Source organism: Platichthys flesus, chromosome 1 (assembly GCF_949316205.1).
Source record: "Platichthys flesus chromosome 1, fPlaFle2.1, whole genome shotgun sequence".
NCBI classification, from domain to species: Eukaryota; Metazoa; Chordata; class Actinopteri; order Pleuronectiformes; family Pleuronectidae; genus Platichthys; species Platichthys flesus.
In genome coordinates, this window is record NC_084945.1 from 23,775,749 (window position 1) to 23,792,794 (window position 17,046).

Here is a 17,046-nt window from a genome sequence, read left to right on the forward strand (position 1 = left end):
GTTGTATTCATTGCTAAGCTATTAATTTGTCACAGTGTACACAACAATTTAAATAGTAAAGCACTTTTTACAAGATATTATCTTACAATTATTTTAATGTAGGAAGTTTATTTTCTGAATTGTCGAACTGTACCTTTAAGTGGATACAACATTATGTAGTAGATGTAAGCGTATATGTGTTTGTTTGCTGTTAGAGAACCCTCACATGAACAGAGAGTGGATTTTGAAAGCAAGCCCTCATCATTATTCTCACAACAAACCCTGTGGCTTCACATTTGTTCTCCTCATGACTCCACCACCCTCAATGTTTTTGTGGTTGGTGGCCAAATTTATCTGCAACGTTCACAGCTCTTTTGATGTGGGTTTATACTCAGGCTCTTTCATATTAAGTACAAACACATCACGGAAAACACAAGAGTGCACAGTGACGAACAGAAGGGCTGTGGTGTGAAAATCCCAACGACCCGCAGGCTGAGGCGGAGCAGCAGAAAAGCTTAACTGTTTGTGAGAATGAATAGAAGTCATGTATGATTGAGCTAGTGGAGTAGAAGAAAACAAGATGCCCAGATAGTAGTTTGTAGGTCAGTCGTGTGTTGATGTGTTTCTCTGCAGAGAAGTGTGTGTGTTTGTGTCTTACAGCATGTCAGGACAGCTTTGTGGTTTCTCCAGCAGCCCTCCGTCCATGACAAAGCGGAGCACCTGCTCATTTGACAGACCCTGGTACGGCTGCTCAGACAGAGTGGAAATCTCCCACAGTACAACCCCAAAAGACCTACACAGGGGGACAGAGGGAGGAGGTGGTAAAAGAGTATGACTTCCATTATCACAGTTATGATAAGAAGACAGTTTTGAAAGCAGTTAACACAGAAAAAGAAGCAGCCGTGTGTGTGTGTATATATGTGTCTGTGTGTGTGTCTGCTCACCAAATATCAGAGTTAATCGTGAAGACTCCATCCTTCAGGGACTCTGGTGACATCCAGCGGACAGGGAGCAGACCCTTACCACCTTTGCGGTAGTAATCCGTCTCATATATGTCTCTGGTCATGCCAAAATCTAAAATTACACACAAACCGAAGTGAAATAGACAAAAGTGAAAAACTGGAACAAAGGCAAATCTGGCCACATAACAAACCAGACACTGGATGTAAAATGTCTCCATACTTCGTGTTATTCTACATGTTGTCTGTTGTGTGGTCCAAATTACATTGGAGGGCGACATTTAACAAGGTAATTCACCAAGGCATATTACTGTAAGCATGATCCTTAACAGATCACTCTGTGCTGGTAATAAAGTCACACACGATGAAAAGGTGTGGACACATGTACACCGCTGGTTTTAGAAGGTTCACTTCACCTCTAGGATTAGATGTATAACCCAGGACCTATACGGGTTCCGATCCACATTTTATTTCCAGGTCTATTTCACATCATGTTTTTGTTTATAATTTGAAACTTTCCTTGAGAATGGATTATATTGCATCACAGCCAGGCACAGGGGAGAAATCTGCCAACAATACATTAGGTGAAACGTTAACTTTTTAAAGCATCAGATGTGAAATATGTAACCATGAAATACTCTAACTTGGATTAATGTTCCCTTGATAGTCTGGTTGTCAAGTAGCCACCATTTAATTTCCACTTGATGAGCCTGCTCTGAACTCCCTCCCTCTTCAGTTTCTCAGGTGACGGTGACCTCTGATGCCCCTACAGTGCTTTACCTCCAATCTTAACGATGAAGTCCTCAGCCACCATGCAGTTCCTGGCTGCCAGATCTCTGTGGACAAACTTGTTGGCGTTGAGGTACGCCATGCCATCAGCGATCTGCCCTGCCATCTGAAGCATCTTCTTCAGAGGAGGGAGAGACAGGCTCGTCCACTGCTGCTGCAGACAGAAAGAACGACAGAGAGAAGAGTAAGTTGTACGTGAAGAACAAGGTCATGATGGTTAAATATCTGAGTCTTAGAATACAAAAACTTAATTGGCAATGGTTCCTAAAATGTAATTATTAAACCCTTGTGACACAGAAATGTAATTGAGGCTTGATAATTGACAGTTTAGCGGTCTTAACCACGTCTTTATAAATCACAACTAAAAAGATAAACAAATAAATCGGTCAAGCTGAATCCATTTATCATAGGTTACTGAATGTGGTGTATTTGATCCAACATCCATGACAAGTGGGCAGGACGGCTGGTAAGTTGCCCTAGGTTATCACACTCCCACACAACCAGAGACAACGCTTCAATAGTAGCAGAGGAATAAATTAACCATTACAGCCAAACGGATGGCTGACCACCAGCTCTCTCTAGTTGGAAGAAGCAGATGCAGTTAATAAGTCAGACAGTACCTCTTTAGGTCGGAGGGAGCGCAAGTAACTCTTAAGGTCTCCTCGTGTCATCAGCTCCATGATGACCAGAGTGGGCTGACCCTGAGAGACCACTCCCAGGAGACGAACCTGCAATAAACACAACACATCGCAATGAGGACTCACAATCTTGTCCCCTGAAGAAACTGATGTTTGTTTTTCAATACACTAATATGGATTCAAACATTTGTTTATTCTCTTATGGTTTAAAAGTCTCAGGACAAAGAGGAGGAACATACAGTGGCCTAATGTTTAAGGATCCCTGTGGATGATGTGTGTGTGTATGTGTGCATGTCATGTCTTTGGATGTCTGTGCTTGGGTGTGTACGTACCACATGGTGACAGTTGAACTCCTTCATGACGGAGGCTTCATTGAGAAACTCTATTCTCTCCCTCATGCTGGCGGACTCGTTGACAGTCTTGATGGCGACTCGTGTCTCTGGCTCGTCTTTGACCACGCCCTTCGCCAGGCCTTCATACACCATGCCAAACGAGCCCTGGCCAAGCTCTCGACTCAGGGTGATCTTCTCCCGCGCCACCTCCCACTCATCTGGTACATACACTGAACACAAGGTGAAAAGATTCATGTATTAAAACTCACAATACACAATAAAACTCTGCACCACATTAGTCACATTAATATTTCACTCACTTTCTGCAGCACTGAAGTACTCTGGATTGACTGAGGCATACAGGACTCCGTTTCCAAGACGGTCGCTATTCCTGACCAAATAAAAAAAAAAAACAGAAGTTTTGGCAATATACAAACTTGCATTTAACTTTACACTCACACAATACACTTATATACTTTTGGGATCTGCATTGAGTACCATCATAGATATCTGTTTCCAAAATAACATAGTACAGAATCATTTCAGTTTAAAAGCTACAGGGGCTGGAGGAATTGATTTTAGCATTAATTGATTCAATAAAAAAAAGATTACAGTTTATTTATTTGGTGTCTATTACAGTTTGATCGCTATAAACCACACATGCAGATAGCGGTTAAGAGAGACTAACCAAAATATCTTCTGGACCTAAAACAATCTATTAAAAAATATCATTATATTATATACATTATATTGGTGTTTATATTATAGGACTGCTGCTTTGGTTCGGCTTGGCGCGGTCACTCAGCTTCAACAGGTTTTCTTTGAATGCATTTTGTATTAAGATATTTATGAGTGAAGAAACTATGCTCTATATACATATTACTACAATACACAGAATCACACACCTTTTCCTGTTGAAGGCCACCAGCATTGTGACCAGCAGGCAGATGAAGAGGATGATGGCGATGGGAATGAAGATCATAGCATAGAGGACTTTCTCATATCCTGTTGGGTCGAACATTTTAATTACTGTTGTTGTTTCGGTTTAAAGTGTTACATATAGTGTGTGTTATTAGAAAACTGGGAAAAAATTGGGAGGGAGAATCGCAGTGTGCAGATGTAGGGAGTGTGTCTCTTACGTTCAGCTACAAAGAGATCCACAACATGTGTCCAGGAGCCGTTGCCAGCCAACGACGTGGCTCTCACTCTGACTGAGTAGTTTCCTGGACTGAGGTTGGAAAGCCGAACGCCACGCTGGGCCTGATACATCTGACCAGAGACACACTCGTGTTTCTCAGTCTGACACAAGCACAAACACCCACACACACAGTGATGAAAAGAGAGAAAAAATTAAACTTACAATTCACAGAATTATTGAACTAATCCAAAACAGAATCCATGACCTGCTGTTTTTAATTTTTAATGAGCAATGACAATTAAGAGTATTCTCAGGTGTAATCTCTAACTGATGAATAGTAAGACATCTATGTTCATTGGGCCAGTTGCTTGGTTAATATTTATGCAAACCTGCTGTCGTCTATTAAGAAAGTTTCTTAGGTATAAACATATCACTCCTGTTAACTGGATACATTCTTATCAAATGTCCGTTTCATAGCATACATTCATTTAGCATCACTAACAAATCATATCTATCAAAAATATAAACACAGTTAATGCAGACAAGTCTTTCAAGTTCAAGAGGATAGTTTTGATTCACACTAATCCATCCATGCATAAAGCTAAAGTCATTTATGCATGAAGAGGATATTGATTTTCCTCAAACTAAATTACAGGTCAAACAGATGGGTCCACCAATATTTTATTAAAATGTGGACCCCTCTAATAAATAAATTATTTACTTTGATAAATTTTGACATCTTTTAAATAAATGTTCCTCCAGCAGGAGGCGAGTGACGATGTGGAGATGTTGTTTTACCTCAGCAGCCAGCTTAAGCTTGATCTCATACATGAGGATGAGTCCATTGGGTCGTGGTGGCTCTGGCCAGCGCAGAAACACCCAGTCCTCATGGCCCTCCAAGGTCACCTGGCCCGGAATGTCGTCAGCCTTTTCTGGAAAACACAGGAATAAAGGTTAGCATTGTAGCCAAATGACAAAAACAACAACACTGTTAACCTCACAGTGGTTGAGTTACACTTCTCTTACCTGCAGGCTTGGTTCTGGAGAAGACAAACTCTGCCGCGCTGCAACGCTGGACCTGTCGATTGCAGGCGTGAATGTCAATGCGGTAAACAGTGAACGGCTGCAGGCCAGAGATCTGCAGCCTGCGCTCCGTCACAGCTTGCTCCGTGAAAGAAAACTCTCTGTCAGCTGGCTCCACGTCAGCCAGGGTGCTGCTGTTAACAGCGGCCTGGAGAGGAGGGACAGTGCTGCTGTTGGTGTGCAGACGGTTGCGGTGGGAGTGAGTGGAGTTGGCGATGCCAAAGAGATCTCTGCGGCGACGATCTGGAGGCCTGGAAGAGAATGGTGGAGATACAAGGGGAGAAGGAGGGAGGAATTTAGATTTTGACTCTTTACTGCGTTTTATTTCAATGTCGATGTCACAGTTACTAAAAATCATCCCTCAGCTCAGAATGTGTGAGGTATATTCCCTCTGTCATCACAAGTTGGGGTGAAACTTGTTAAACCAGTTAAACTAAGGCATGAATAAAATGACTGAACAGCTCAACTGATCTTGTCACACTGGAACGTACACTAGCAATGTTTATGTTAACATGTGACATCAGACCACTTCCAAAACATCCAAACTTGACCAGAGTGCAAAGAACAGTTACCAAGTTGTTCCAGGAGCATGTGTATTAAATGTTTTTGTGCTTAAATAGAAAAGGAGTTAATTATTCTTATCACCTCAACGTGGACCATGCTTTGTATCTGAATGAATGGACCCTTTCAAAGTTTTGAAGTTGTTATCTTCAATCATATTCCTATTTTTAGGGGGGAATTATAAACTCTTTCTTTAAGAACTTTGAATAGTTCTATCAAATGGAGAAAACTTGTAGGTTAGGGTAAGGGGCTAGGGAATGGATTATGTCAATGTGTGTCCTCACAAAGATAGAAAAACAAGGTTGTTTGACTATGGTCAGGGTTATGTTGGGCCCTCTTCCCTTTTTTGTTGTTTAAGACTTAACATTATTATATCATGGCAAAAGACAGCTCTTGATGGCTAACTGCATTTATAGGGATATTGCACAAAAACATGTGTTAGCCAAGCCTTTTTTAGACAAAAAAGGCTTGGCTAATCAATGAGATAATGATGATGTGTAGCTTACCTTGGTGTAAAAATTGAGTTGTGCAGGAAGTTTTCAAAGACCTTTCGGTAGGAGGCGTCAGCAGCTTCTGCCTCCAGGTCCTCCACTGACTTGGGGCAGGGGCAACATGGACCTTTATCTCCCCCCTCAGGATCCGGTTTAGTGGGCTTGGTGTCCTCTTCCTGGTCTCCCACACCTATGGCAGCAATCCTTATGGGAATCTTCAGATCTGCAGGAGGAGTAGGAGGATGTGTTTCATGACAAATGTACACAACGAGCAGTAGAGTTGAGTGATGAAGTTGTGTGTCCATCTATGTGCGCACCTTTAGAGCAGTAGTTGTGTTGGTACAGCTCTCTGTCTTCGTTTTGTTGCTGCCATCTGACCAGGTAATAAGTCTGGTTTCCATTTGGTGCGATGGGGGGCGACCAACGCACAAGCAGCTGCGTCGAGGAGTTAGAGTATGCCCGCACATCCTGAGGCATGGAGGGCGCTGAGAGAGATAAAAGTTTAAATTATTCTGACCTCAGAGTCGTCACCATGTGGCTGCTAGAGAAACCTGATTTCAAACAACTTTTAGGAAACGTCTCTCCTTCAGGGTTGGTGCAGATGTGATTCACTGACATCACAGCACTGCTACATCTTTCCTCTGCAGCTGGATTTGTTTAAAGCACACTAATTGTATTATAGTTTTTGTAAATGGGGTTTTCTCCATCTCTTTGGGTTGCAGCTGTGTTTATTTAAAAACTCTCTTCCTCATCTCCTTACATTACATCTGGATTATACCCAGGAATGTTATCGCAAAAATCCCATGTGTAGAGTCGGTTAATATCACAGTTCAACAAGGGAAATCTAATGTCCATTAGTATATAATCGTATTTTAAAACTTCCTAACACTACGATGGTCTGACCTTCCCTCAACACTCATGCCTGATGAAAGTTTGAGAGATTTAATGGAGGTTTAGTTAAAAAGAGTTTCACTATTTTAGCGCCTCTAGATCATTTGAAGCCATTCTAGGATCATATTAACATAGTACTGTGTTTTCTCTACTCTCAGTCTATGTTTACCTGAGGGTCTTGTGCGGATGTAGACAACCTTGCTCTTGGCACTCGGCATATGTTTGTCCTCAACCATCAGTGTGATAGCCTTGACGAAGACGGCATACTGCGTCCAGGGTTTCAGACCAGACAGCAGAACACCAGGGTCAGAGTTCTTGTCCAGCCTCAGCTCCACGTCCACCATGTTCCAGCTGTTGGAGCCACAGCCGTCCTGCCCCTCGAACTCTGTGATGTTCTGGAATGGCCTGGAAAGAAGAAGAAATGAGGTTAATAGATAATCATGAACCTTTTAAATTTGTTAATATCAGTTACATTCATGTAATATAAGCCCCTTTTCCAGAGATCAAAAAACAACTGACCACTACTAACATGAATCTTTTTTCGGCAATAAGAATAGATATAATCAGCATTAACTATCAAATGACTCTGCAGTTAACACAAGTTTTTATCGGCTCTGATCCGCGTTGATGAAACACAAACTGGTGACCAACTTCTTTTTTGTCTTTACTTTGGCAGTCTAACAGCTGATGCTGCACTTTTTCTAAATTACATCATGATGCGCATTCAACTACCAGGTGTTGGAATGTAAAGGGCAATGAATGTTTGTGTATTTACTGTATAGTCATTTTTTGATATTGGATTCCATTGATGTTTTTTTATTCTTGTGTTTATGTATAAAACTGATGCAAACGAACGCTAAACAGCATTAAATAAAACACCAGGTGTTTCTATCACATGTTTTTTTATTTGCACTTTACATCTTGATTGAAAAGAAAGTTGGTTCAATTAGGAAAAAAAATTGTGTTTTCCATATTCCTTTTGTTCATTAATATTTAACTACGGTGCTGTACTGTAATATTCTCCTCTAACGATGTGATGGCACATGAACTTAGACTTTGTGCGACCCACTGTTTATCTTGTTTATTTTATTTATTGCTCAGTGCATTTGAAATCCTGTTGACCAGTGTAAAAATAAGCTGGGGAAATTGAGTTGCAGTTCCTATCACTGCTACAATCAGAAGCCAATGACTGAGGCTACTCTGAAACACTTACGCCTCCTTGTAGTAGACAATAAAGCTGATGAGGTTCCTGTAGTCAGGAGGTCGGTACCGCTGCCAGATCAGTTTGATCCGTGTGCTGCTGGTGGTGTTGGACTTAAACGTCAGGATAGTGCTTTCACCTAGGCGGGAGTGGGAACACAGTTAAAATCAAGTACTTCAATATGTTTCTGTTCAAATGTGCAGCAATTAGTCATGTTGACAGAGTAATGCAGTAAATACTGACACATGGTGCAGAGCACCATCAGACTCAGGAGGTGTTTGGAAACAGTAGATTATCTCCTGCACATGTACTGGATATAGCAATTTACATTTTTGTGGTTGTAAGACTAATGCTCATTTGACTCTTACAGCTGGCTCGGTCGCCGTTGTTTCGGAAATCGCTCTCATCAAAGCGGCCATGGATACCCGTTTTGTTCCACATGTTGCGGATCTCAGACCTGCACAGCTTCGGGTTGGCTCTGAAGTACAGCTTTCCTGTTTTGATGGTGAGATTGTGCTGTTTCCAGTCCCAAAGATACTGGAGCTGCTGGTTGTCAAACGCATAGAAGGCGTACATGCTGGAGGGTGGAAAGAGGAGAGGATGAATGAAAGATAGTCAACAATGAGTCTCTTACTTTTATATTCACTGTGTACTGTTTCTGCTTAAGGTTATGTGTGTATCGGAATTCGTGCCAAGCTGTTGACCAATTTTCCCACCAAGAACAATGCCTTATTTCATTTCCTAATGGAAAAAATGCACAATGAGGTGTCTAAGAAAGGGGGGGGTTTACAGAGGAAATGAGAAGAGGGGATACAGGGGTATAGAGGAGAAAAGGGGAGAGGAGCTTGTATGAGTCATTGGGTAACACCCAGACATCCAGGAATGACTGTAATGTGTGCCTTGGGATGCTAAGATTCCCATGAGCTCAAGGAGAAGCAGACAGAGAGGGGAGTGATGGCCACTCCATGACCCTGAGAGAGCCTTTCTGTGGACGGTTCTAAGTTAAGCTGCATCCAAGGTCTTATATAAAAAGGGGGATATGCATTTGATAATCGTACAAGTTAAAAACAAGATTCTTGAGTGAGGCTTTTTTTATATACTTTGGTGACAGAACAGTTATTCAAACCAAAACATGGAAGTATGTCTTCGATCCAGTCTGCACCCTCACAGACAAAATAACATTTCAGTGATGACCTTGACTAACCAAATTATAAAACAAACACAAGGTTCTTTCCTCACATTTGTGTGTTGCAACAAAACATCAGTTTTTGAGTCTGACTGATGCTGAGAATAATCACTAGAGCTGCTTTCCCATACGGCCCCTGCCGAAATTATCCAGATGGGTTGGATGTGAGAAGGAAAATGTCCTTGACAGAGGCTGTGGACCTTTTCGCAAGTTCTTCCTGCCATCACCCAGCAAAAACTCTGGATTATGTCAGAATAAGCCCATGCTAGAATACAGCCAGAACTTATCCAGAGGATTCATTGTGATCGATGATAATGTTTCTCACGTTGTGCAGACGCAAAATTTAACAAAACAAAAGATGAAGATGTAAACTTGATATGAGAAAAAGATTCAAGAGCCAGAGTTGAAGTGTTGTTAACAACAAGTGTCGCGCAGTGGAATTAACATATCACATCCTGCCTGTTGTTGTGAGGATAATCTTCTGCTGCGTTGTGAATATGTGAAAGGCAAACTCAGGATAAGACATGGACTCCACTGTTAGAGTTTTTCAGAAGTGCATGTCTGAAAGTGGTTTAGAGTAAACACCCTTTCAAGGGAATCCTCTTTCATTAATTTATAAATGTGAATGACCAAGAGAGCAGAGCTTAACTTAGGAGTGTGACCATATATTAACATCTGTGTGTGTGTGTGTGCATGTTCATACTCATCCAGAAGTTCTTCTCCGTCGATGTATCTGAGGCTGCGGAGGAAGGCCAGGGAGCTCAGAGTGTGAGAGTGTCGGATCCGCACGTATCCCGTCACCCTCTGAATTAAACCAGTGAAACTCTCCAGCTCTGCCACCATGTTGTCTAAAACATACAAACAGACAAACTCCTGTTATTAATTATGTATACACGTATCTTATTTATAATTTACACACTCAGTTTTCATCACTGACTTAACTCGGTTGATGACACCATGATGTTTGAGGTAAATAGAGCTTGCGTATTTGAGGCATTTGTTGAGAGACATACTGAAAACCTCTTCATCTGATTTACATCTTCTATCTGCTACAGTTTTTTCCCTTCAATTGTTTGTTGCCCTATTTGCCTCATTGAATAGGATTTTTTCAAATTAAACAGTTCCTAGTAGTGATCTACTGATTAACTGCACTGATATCTGGAGTTTAGATAATCAGGACTGATGAACAAGATTTCAACTATTTCACAAGAATTACAGAGATTAGTTTTTTGATAAAAAAAAATAAAACAACTTAACCAACACAATCTACTTAAGCAAAAACATACTTAATCTTCAAACACTTTTATTTGCTAAAGGGGATAGTATATGAGGGTTGAATAAATCTTCATTTAAATGCAGCAATTATTAAATTGTATTTAATAGATCTACCCTATAAACGGCCTGCCCTCTAAACCTGGGCATCCGCCACTGAGAAAACCTGACGCAGTCATCTTTGACTTCCTAGTCTTTCAGGGCTAATCCTGGCGTTGCCTCTGCTAGCACAGAACACGAAAGTGCCCTTGCTGCAACAAGGAGAGCTGTTCACCTGCTTGTTGAGAGTTCGGTGATGCTCGACTCAGTAAACAGAGCTGAACTCCGCAAACTACAGAATCGGCTGTCGTTGGCATTGTCGAGAGAGCGCACATTACTCAGAAGACAATGTTGTGATCACCAGCGTAACTTACAGTTATGAGTGCAGTCCCAGCCGCCACTGCTAGAGAGCGCTGTTCATCAAAATTGTATAAATATTTAATGTATCTCAAGTCCAAATCGCACCACATTCAACAAAGCAACAATACGCTTCACAAGTGTGAAGCCTATAGGAAGAATGGTTCAAAAGATATTCGAACCATATATGGAGATTTCTGGATTAATCGGCTAATAAAAATACAAAAAGATGATTTAGACCCCAAGTCATTTTAAAATACAAGAGGAAACTTATGAATAACGTCTTCATCATTATCATACCAACACTGAAGCAGTGGGAATATTAGGTGTCATGTTTTTGTGGTATCGTGCTGCGGTACTTACGGCCTCGGCGGATGTTGATATGCAGGTTGCCTTTAATAACAGTGCAGCCTTTGAGAGACTGAGCAGCGTCCATGGAGTCAATGACCTTCTCCTCACACACTTTATCACACAGACCATCACAGGCTGTACAGGTCATACTGGAGACAGACAGAGAGTGATAGTGAGAGACAGGAGGTGCTAAATGTGCAGTACGTCAGTTCACTGTCACCTATGCTTGACTTTAGTCTTTAAAGTCTCTCCTGACCTTTTACTTTTTATTTCTGTCCCTGATACAGTTTATGTCGAGTGTTTCACAGGACCAGCCAGTTTATTACAAGATTAAACCAGAAACTTATAATAAACAAAATAGCGTCTTATTATCATAGCTGTTGAATTAAACTCTATTCTTGCCCTGATCAAACTTAAGAATGAAGACTAATGACAGGGTGTGTAACTGGTGCCAATGTCAGACCAACAATCAGAGTACCTCCACCAAGTGGCTCCATTCCAGCCTAGATCAGGGTAGACTACGGCTTACCTGTTGAGTGTAGTGCGTGTGTACCCAGACGGGCATTCTGGCATGCACTCTCCACTGTGGATGATGAAGCTGTCGAACTCTGGAAGGTGGACTTTGGAGCAAAGCTCTGCACTGATGCAGCGCCAGCCCTCGAACTTGTAGGTGCCGGGAGGGCAGTCGGCCACACAGCGTCCTTGGTGGTAGTAATGCACGCATGCAGCACATGCTGTGTCGTTAAGGGGGACTGTGCAGCTGCCTAGACACTGAGGGTGACAGCACTCGCCGTTCGCTGTGCACGCTCGCTGAACACACTTCTCGGGGCATTCTGATGGGGAGACAGAGACAAGGGGAGTTATTTACTAAAAACATATATCAGTTAATATTTTTCCCTACAAATCATAAGTGACAGTAAGACACGAAAGGACATCCATTCGATACTACTCCATGGTACACTTAGGGAGGCAGCTTTTCATGCAGTATTAGCATATCACTGTTGTCCAGAACACAGTAAATAGGCTATATTAATATTGATAAAGCAGTTTTCAGGTTAATAACTATGCAACAAAATATATTCTAAAATGTTTCCTAGATTGTAAAAGGCTAGAAGCTCCATGTTTTTTTTGTAATATAAGTTCAGAGTGTTGATCTAGATCTATTGTAGCAGGAAGGATGGGGGTTTCCTTGGGGTTTGGGATTGTCGGTCGGACGAATCAAGACAACTACAGACGTCGCACGTGGCGCTGATGAATATTTTTCCTCATCCTTTAGACTTTCAATTAATCATGACAATAATAAGCAGCTCTAGTTAAAATATACATCTGCTTAATGTATTACAGACAACCTGCCTGAGTCTCCCTGTTCTTGTGATCTAATTCCAACAACAAGAACACAGAGTAAAGATGCATTACCCCATTTTTAGCAAATGAAAGAGCCTCACAAATAATCACAAGCAGTGAGTCCTCAGCTCAAATTAGCCTCTGGCACGACACTGCTGGCTACAGTCCTGAACAAATGATTTAGACTTACTAGAGAATGACTGACAATGAGTGTGTACACACATGTGAACCAGCTCAGAATAGAGCTTGTAAAGCACCAAATAAAAACCGACAATCAAAAGGAAGTCGTGCAAACTGGGCAACCAACAACTCTGTATGTGTAAAAAGAAATCCAGCCAACAAAACCAAATCCAACAAACAGCGAGTCAGAGCTTTCGTCCAACTCAGTTGCTGGTGTTGAGCCCAGTAGTGCAGTGCTAGGCTCATCCCAGATCCACAGTGACAAAGCCCCTCCGGTACGGGTTTTCCAACCAGCACAGCTACAAATAACTCCTCTAGTTGCTGTGGTGTCCCTCTAAATAAGAGGATACTGTAACTGATGACAGGAAAAACTGATTGGAAGCTACAGAGGGAAAACACTGGACTGACCCACGTATGGAACGGAGCCACACCTCCCGGCTGCTTTGTCTTGATAGTAGAGGAATTTGAATCAAGCATGATGCAGACAGTGAGCAAGCAGACACAACAACAGCTCCTTTCCCAAGTTGACCCCTTAACTGAGAGAGCAGGGAAGTAAATGATGCAATGTTTGGTTCAAGAATTGGCCTCACTGAACTCAACTGCAGTTCCTCCCAACAATAGAGGTTCCATTTAGCCCCTTACCACCTGTTGGAATAATTGTATATAAGTTATCATGAACTGAATATGACCTGGTGTAGGAGTTGTTATTCAGTGCTGTCTTGAAAATGTTGAAGTAAGCTTCTGTGTTTGGGAAGTTCCGTTGAAGTTGGCTGCGACCTACTCAGAGGTACGGACTTCCCTTGCAAGTAAAAACTGAGTACTCGTGTATGTCTGGTGTTTGATTCTGATTCAGTTCTTACAGCATTGTTACATGTCTGGGTGAAATTCCCTTGACACCACCACAGCGACGGAGAAAGAATCCACAGAGCGTAACGTTTCTTTCAAAGTACTTCTGCCACTGCCACAGAGACAAACACCAACTGCTAAGGAATAACAGAAACTCACTTCTTGAAATTTTGTTTGTGTGTTATTAAAGTGCAGGGCATAAACAAAGGGGGCAGGCATATCTGAATGAGAAACAACTCCACGAACAAAAGACTGTAATTTGCATGATGTCATCTGCTTAGGTTAACCAGAGGATGTGTTTATAGAGAAACCAGGCAAATAAAAGTTATGGCAAATCATGTCGGATGCTGAGAGATAAAATCACAGAGACACGTTTCCACATGTTGCCTCTATAAGCTGTGTCGAACAAACGGAAGACACCAGGGCCAAAGGGGTTGTCTACTGTTACTGTAATGACAACAGTCAATTTCACTGATCCATAATGACTCCAGAATCTGTGTTTTAGTCATCGAACCTGCAACTTATTCTTGTTTTGTTACGCTTTTCAAATTACATGAACTGAAAGAGCTGAACGCCCGACTGTAAAGCCCTTTGAAGAAAAGCCTCTTCAAAAACAGAAAAAAGAAAACAGATGTCGAATTGGAATAGGAAGTCATTACCAGGGCCTAAGACAAAACAGAAAAGTTCCAACCATCTGGTTGATCTTTTACCTCTATAACTTGGAACCCAACACTCAAAGGAAGTGTGGTTTTTGGGAAACATGTCTTTACAGCTGCATGCCAGCAGCTCATCCTACAGGAATATACTTCCCACTTATTTACTAATTGTTGCAGCTCTCATGTATAAACATAAAGTTTGTTTATATGGCGTTTTAAACACATTAGGACATTACCAGCATTTCCACACTGGAAAACAATGGGCATTGTTTTCCAGTGTTTACCATTAATTATCTAGACTCTGGCGGCCTGCCATATTCTAATTTGTGCTTCAACCTGCAACAGAATGAACCAAAACATTGTTACACTTCTTATAATAACATAACAATTCTCTTGCATTGGATTCTTCATGCCATTATTTTTGGACATACGTTTTCCTCTTTTGATAAGAGTTCTCTAACTTGGAGTTAACTTGGAGTATACCACCGTTACTGCCATGGATTGAATGGATTCTGGCAGAATTGCTGATGTGCATCATATTATGCATTCATGAAGATAAGTGTTGGTAGAGGTAGGGTTACAATGTTGTCAGAAAAAAAAGGCTAAAACACTGGTGTCTGTGGCCCTCACTACCGTTCATTTCATTCAGACCAAATTAAAATGATTGGCTGGCGTACCCGTCTGTCACTTAACGGCCTGGCCCAGGCCCCATGCTCCGACAGCCTATAAAGTGAAGAGACAAACACCACTGAAGCAGAGATGATCGCCAGACGTTGGAGAGCGAGTCATAGAAATAAGTCAGCTTCTAGCAGTTGTCAGGCAGTGCACGTTCATGTGCTTTGTTGGCTGACAGTGAAAATGAAAGTAGCCGTTTTGAGCAACAATACCACAGTGAAAAAATTATCGATTTTTTTTAGTGTTGGTCCTCACTTATCTGACCAAATACTAATATACTAACCAAACACTAACTACCTTGAATTCAGCACACCTGCTTGGAAGTACCTAATATGCATGGTTGACTGGATCTGAACTCAGGAAGAAGAAATCTACTGTGCTTCACATTGTATAAAGATTGACCATCAGGCAGTGACCATGAGATGACCTTCCGGGCTCCCTCCCGACTGACACGGAAGCCAATCAACCCCTTCAGACTGTGTGGTCCCACCAACCATTCAGCAGGCTGTTTGTGCCCAGCGGCACAAAACCAGTGCTTCATTTCTCTGGTACAGAATGTTCTTTCTCTGCTTGAAGCCCCCACCGCCCGACGCCTACCAACTCCAATCGCGCCCTCTGACCCCTGCATGGGGTGATGGAAGCTGTGCTGGAAAGGTGCAATCTTGCAATGTGCCTGTAGAGAGCTGAGGAGGGGTTGAGGAGGGAGATCTTCCCTGTCTTCGGTTTGGGAACTGCTAATCTGAAGCCTCCTCCCTGTGTGACCAGTATAGGGTGGGAGGAGGTGGAGGGGTTGATGGGTACACAGTGTACATCGCCTACATAATAGATCCCAGCTTTTATCCTCTGTCTCCTCCCTGCTACACTTTAAGAGAGAGGTTAATGCAAAGCTACAGCTCAAGGGGAGGAGGTGAAGGATTAAGAGGAAAAGGAAGGGGCAGAGGAGGAGAATGTACATGGATGAGGAATAGAATGAACTATGGAAGGAGGAATTTGATGTGGTAAGGAGGACAGAAGAGGAAGAATAGAAAAGGATAGTTTAGGATGGAGATGGTAGAAGAGGAGGAAACTAAAAACACCATTTCACGCATCACATTTTTCTTAAAGGAAAACACACACGCACACGCACACACACACACACACCCGCCAGCTGCGGGAGCCAGACAGCACAAATGAACACAAACAGAAAAGTTTATCATTCAAAAACACAAGATATTTGTATTGTTTGAGTTCTGCAAATCTATGAATGTATCCGTCCACACAAGTGAAGCTTTTTTCCTGTGTTGTTGCTTCAGTCAGAAAGGGTTACGAGAAACTTAAGGGTTGGATGAAAAATAGTTTCTGTACATTTTGAAGTCCATTCTGTCATTACAGGGCACTCACTCGACTGTGGGATAAAGATCACTGCAGTGGGTCAAGAAGCCAATACGAGGCATTCAGGGAAACAGACATACCAGCCCAGCAGGTAGGTTGGCTGAGAAACTCACACCAGTCACCAGCTGGATGGCGGGAAAACGTCTGTGTCTTTTCTAAACTTATTAATTCTAGCAGCCTTGAAAGAGTAGCACACACAAGTATGAAGAAAAAAAACTTATGAAAACTTCCGATTTGATTCTAAATATCTTGCCAGCTGGTTAAACAGTGGATGTGGCAGGTAGCTGTTTCTCTCACTCTCTCTCTCTCACACCGAGATCAGCTGATGGAATAAGAATTAAAAGCCTTTCCGATAGTTAATCCTTATTTTCAGCCCCCCTCCTTGAGGTGATAAGAACAGGATGTACCACACAGACTTGGGTTGCTTTGATGACGCTCCAGGCTTTAGCACAAGAACGACTCGTGGCTGAGACAGCACCACGTTAACAGGGAGAGTCGGATGTCTGAACAGATAGGAATCTGTATTGGTTTCCTATTCCAACACCCCTAACCAGAAATTCATCAGCGATTGTGTCAGGATGTTCCACCGTAAATACCGTGTGTGTGTGTGTGTGTGTGTGTGTGTGTGTGTGTGTGTGTGTGTGTGTGTGTGTGTCTGTGTCTGTGTCTGTGTCTGTGTCTGTGTGTCTGTGTGTCTGTGTGTCTGT

At 42.1% G+C, this 17,046-nt stretch overlaps 1 protein-coding gene across 1 annotated transcript in view; it reads right to left on the reverse strand.

Moving 5' to 3' along the window:
- Positions 1-17,046, reverse strand: part of igf1rb (insulin-like growth factor 1b receptor) — a 42,388-nt gene that overhangs the window by 4,958 nt on the left and 20,384 nt on the right. The window contains exons 3-20 of the mRNA XM_062389533.1: positions 11,797-12,100; positions 11,280-11,416; positions 9,952-10,096; positions 8,431-8,639; positions 8,075-8,201; positions 7,031-7,266; positions 6,288-6,455; positions 5,986-6,193; positions 4,862-5,169; positions 4,634-4,767; positions 3,837-3,996; positions 3,603-3,702; positions 3,018-3,088; positions 2,698-2,927; positions 2,348-2,455; positions 1,719-1,881; positions 924-1,053; positions 638-772 (exon numbers count right to left, since the gene is read on the reverse strand). Of these exons, the coding sequence (XP_062245517.1) occupies positions 638-772; positions 924-1,053; positions 1,719-1,881; positions 2,348-2,455; positions 2,698-2,927; positions 3,018-3,088; positions 3,603-3,702; positions 3,837-3,996; positions 4,634-4,767; positions 4,862-5,169; positions 5,986-6,193; positions 6,288-6,455; positions 7,031-7,266; positions 8,075-8,201; positions 8,431-8,639; positions 9,952-10,096; positions 11,280-11,416; positions 11,797-12,100 (3,073 nt within the window). The remainder of the gene's footprint in view (positions 1-637; positions 773-923; positions 1,054-1,718; positions 1,882-2,347; positions 2,456-2,697; positions 2,928-3,017; positions 3,089-3,602; positions 3,703-3,836; positions 3,997-4,633; positions 4,768-4,861; positions 5,170-5,985; positions 6,194-6,287; positions 6,456-7,030; positions 7,267-8,074; positions 8,202-8,430; positions 8,640-9,951; positions 10,097-11,279; positions 11,417-11,796; positions 12,101-17,046) is intronic.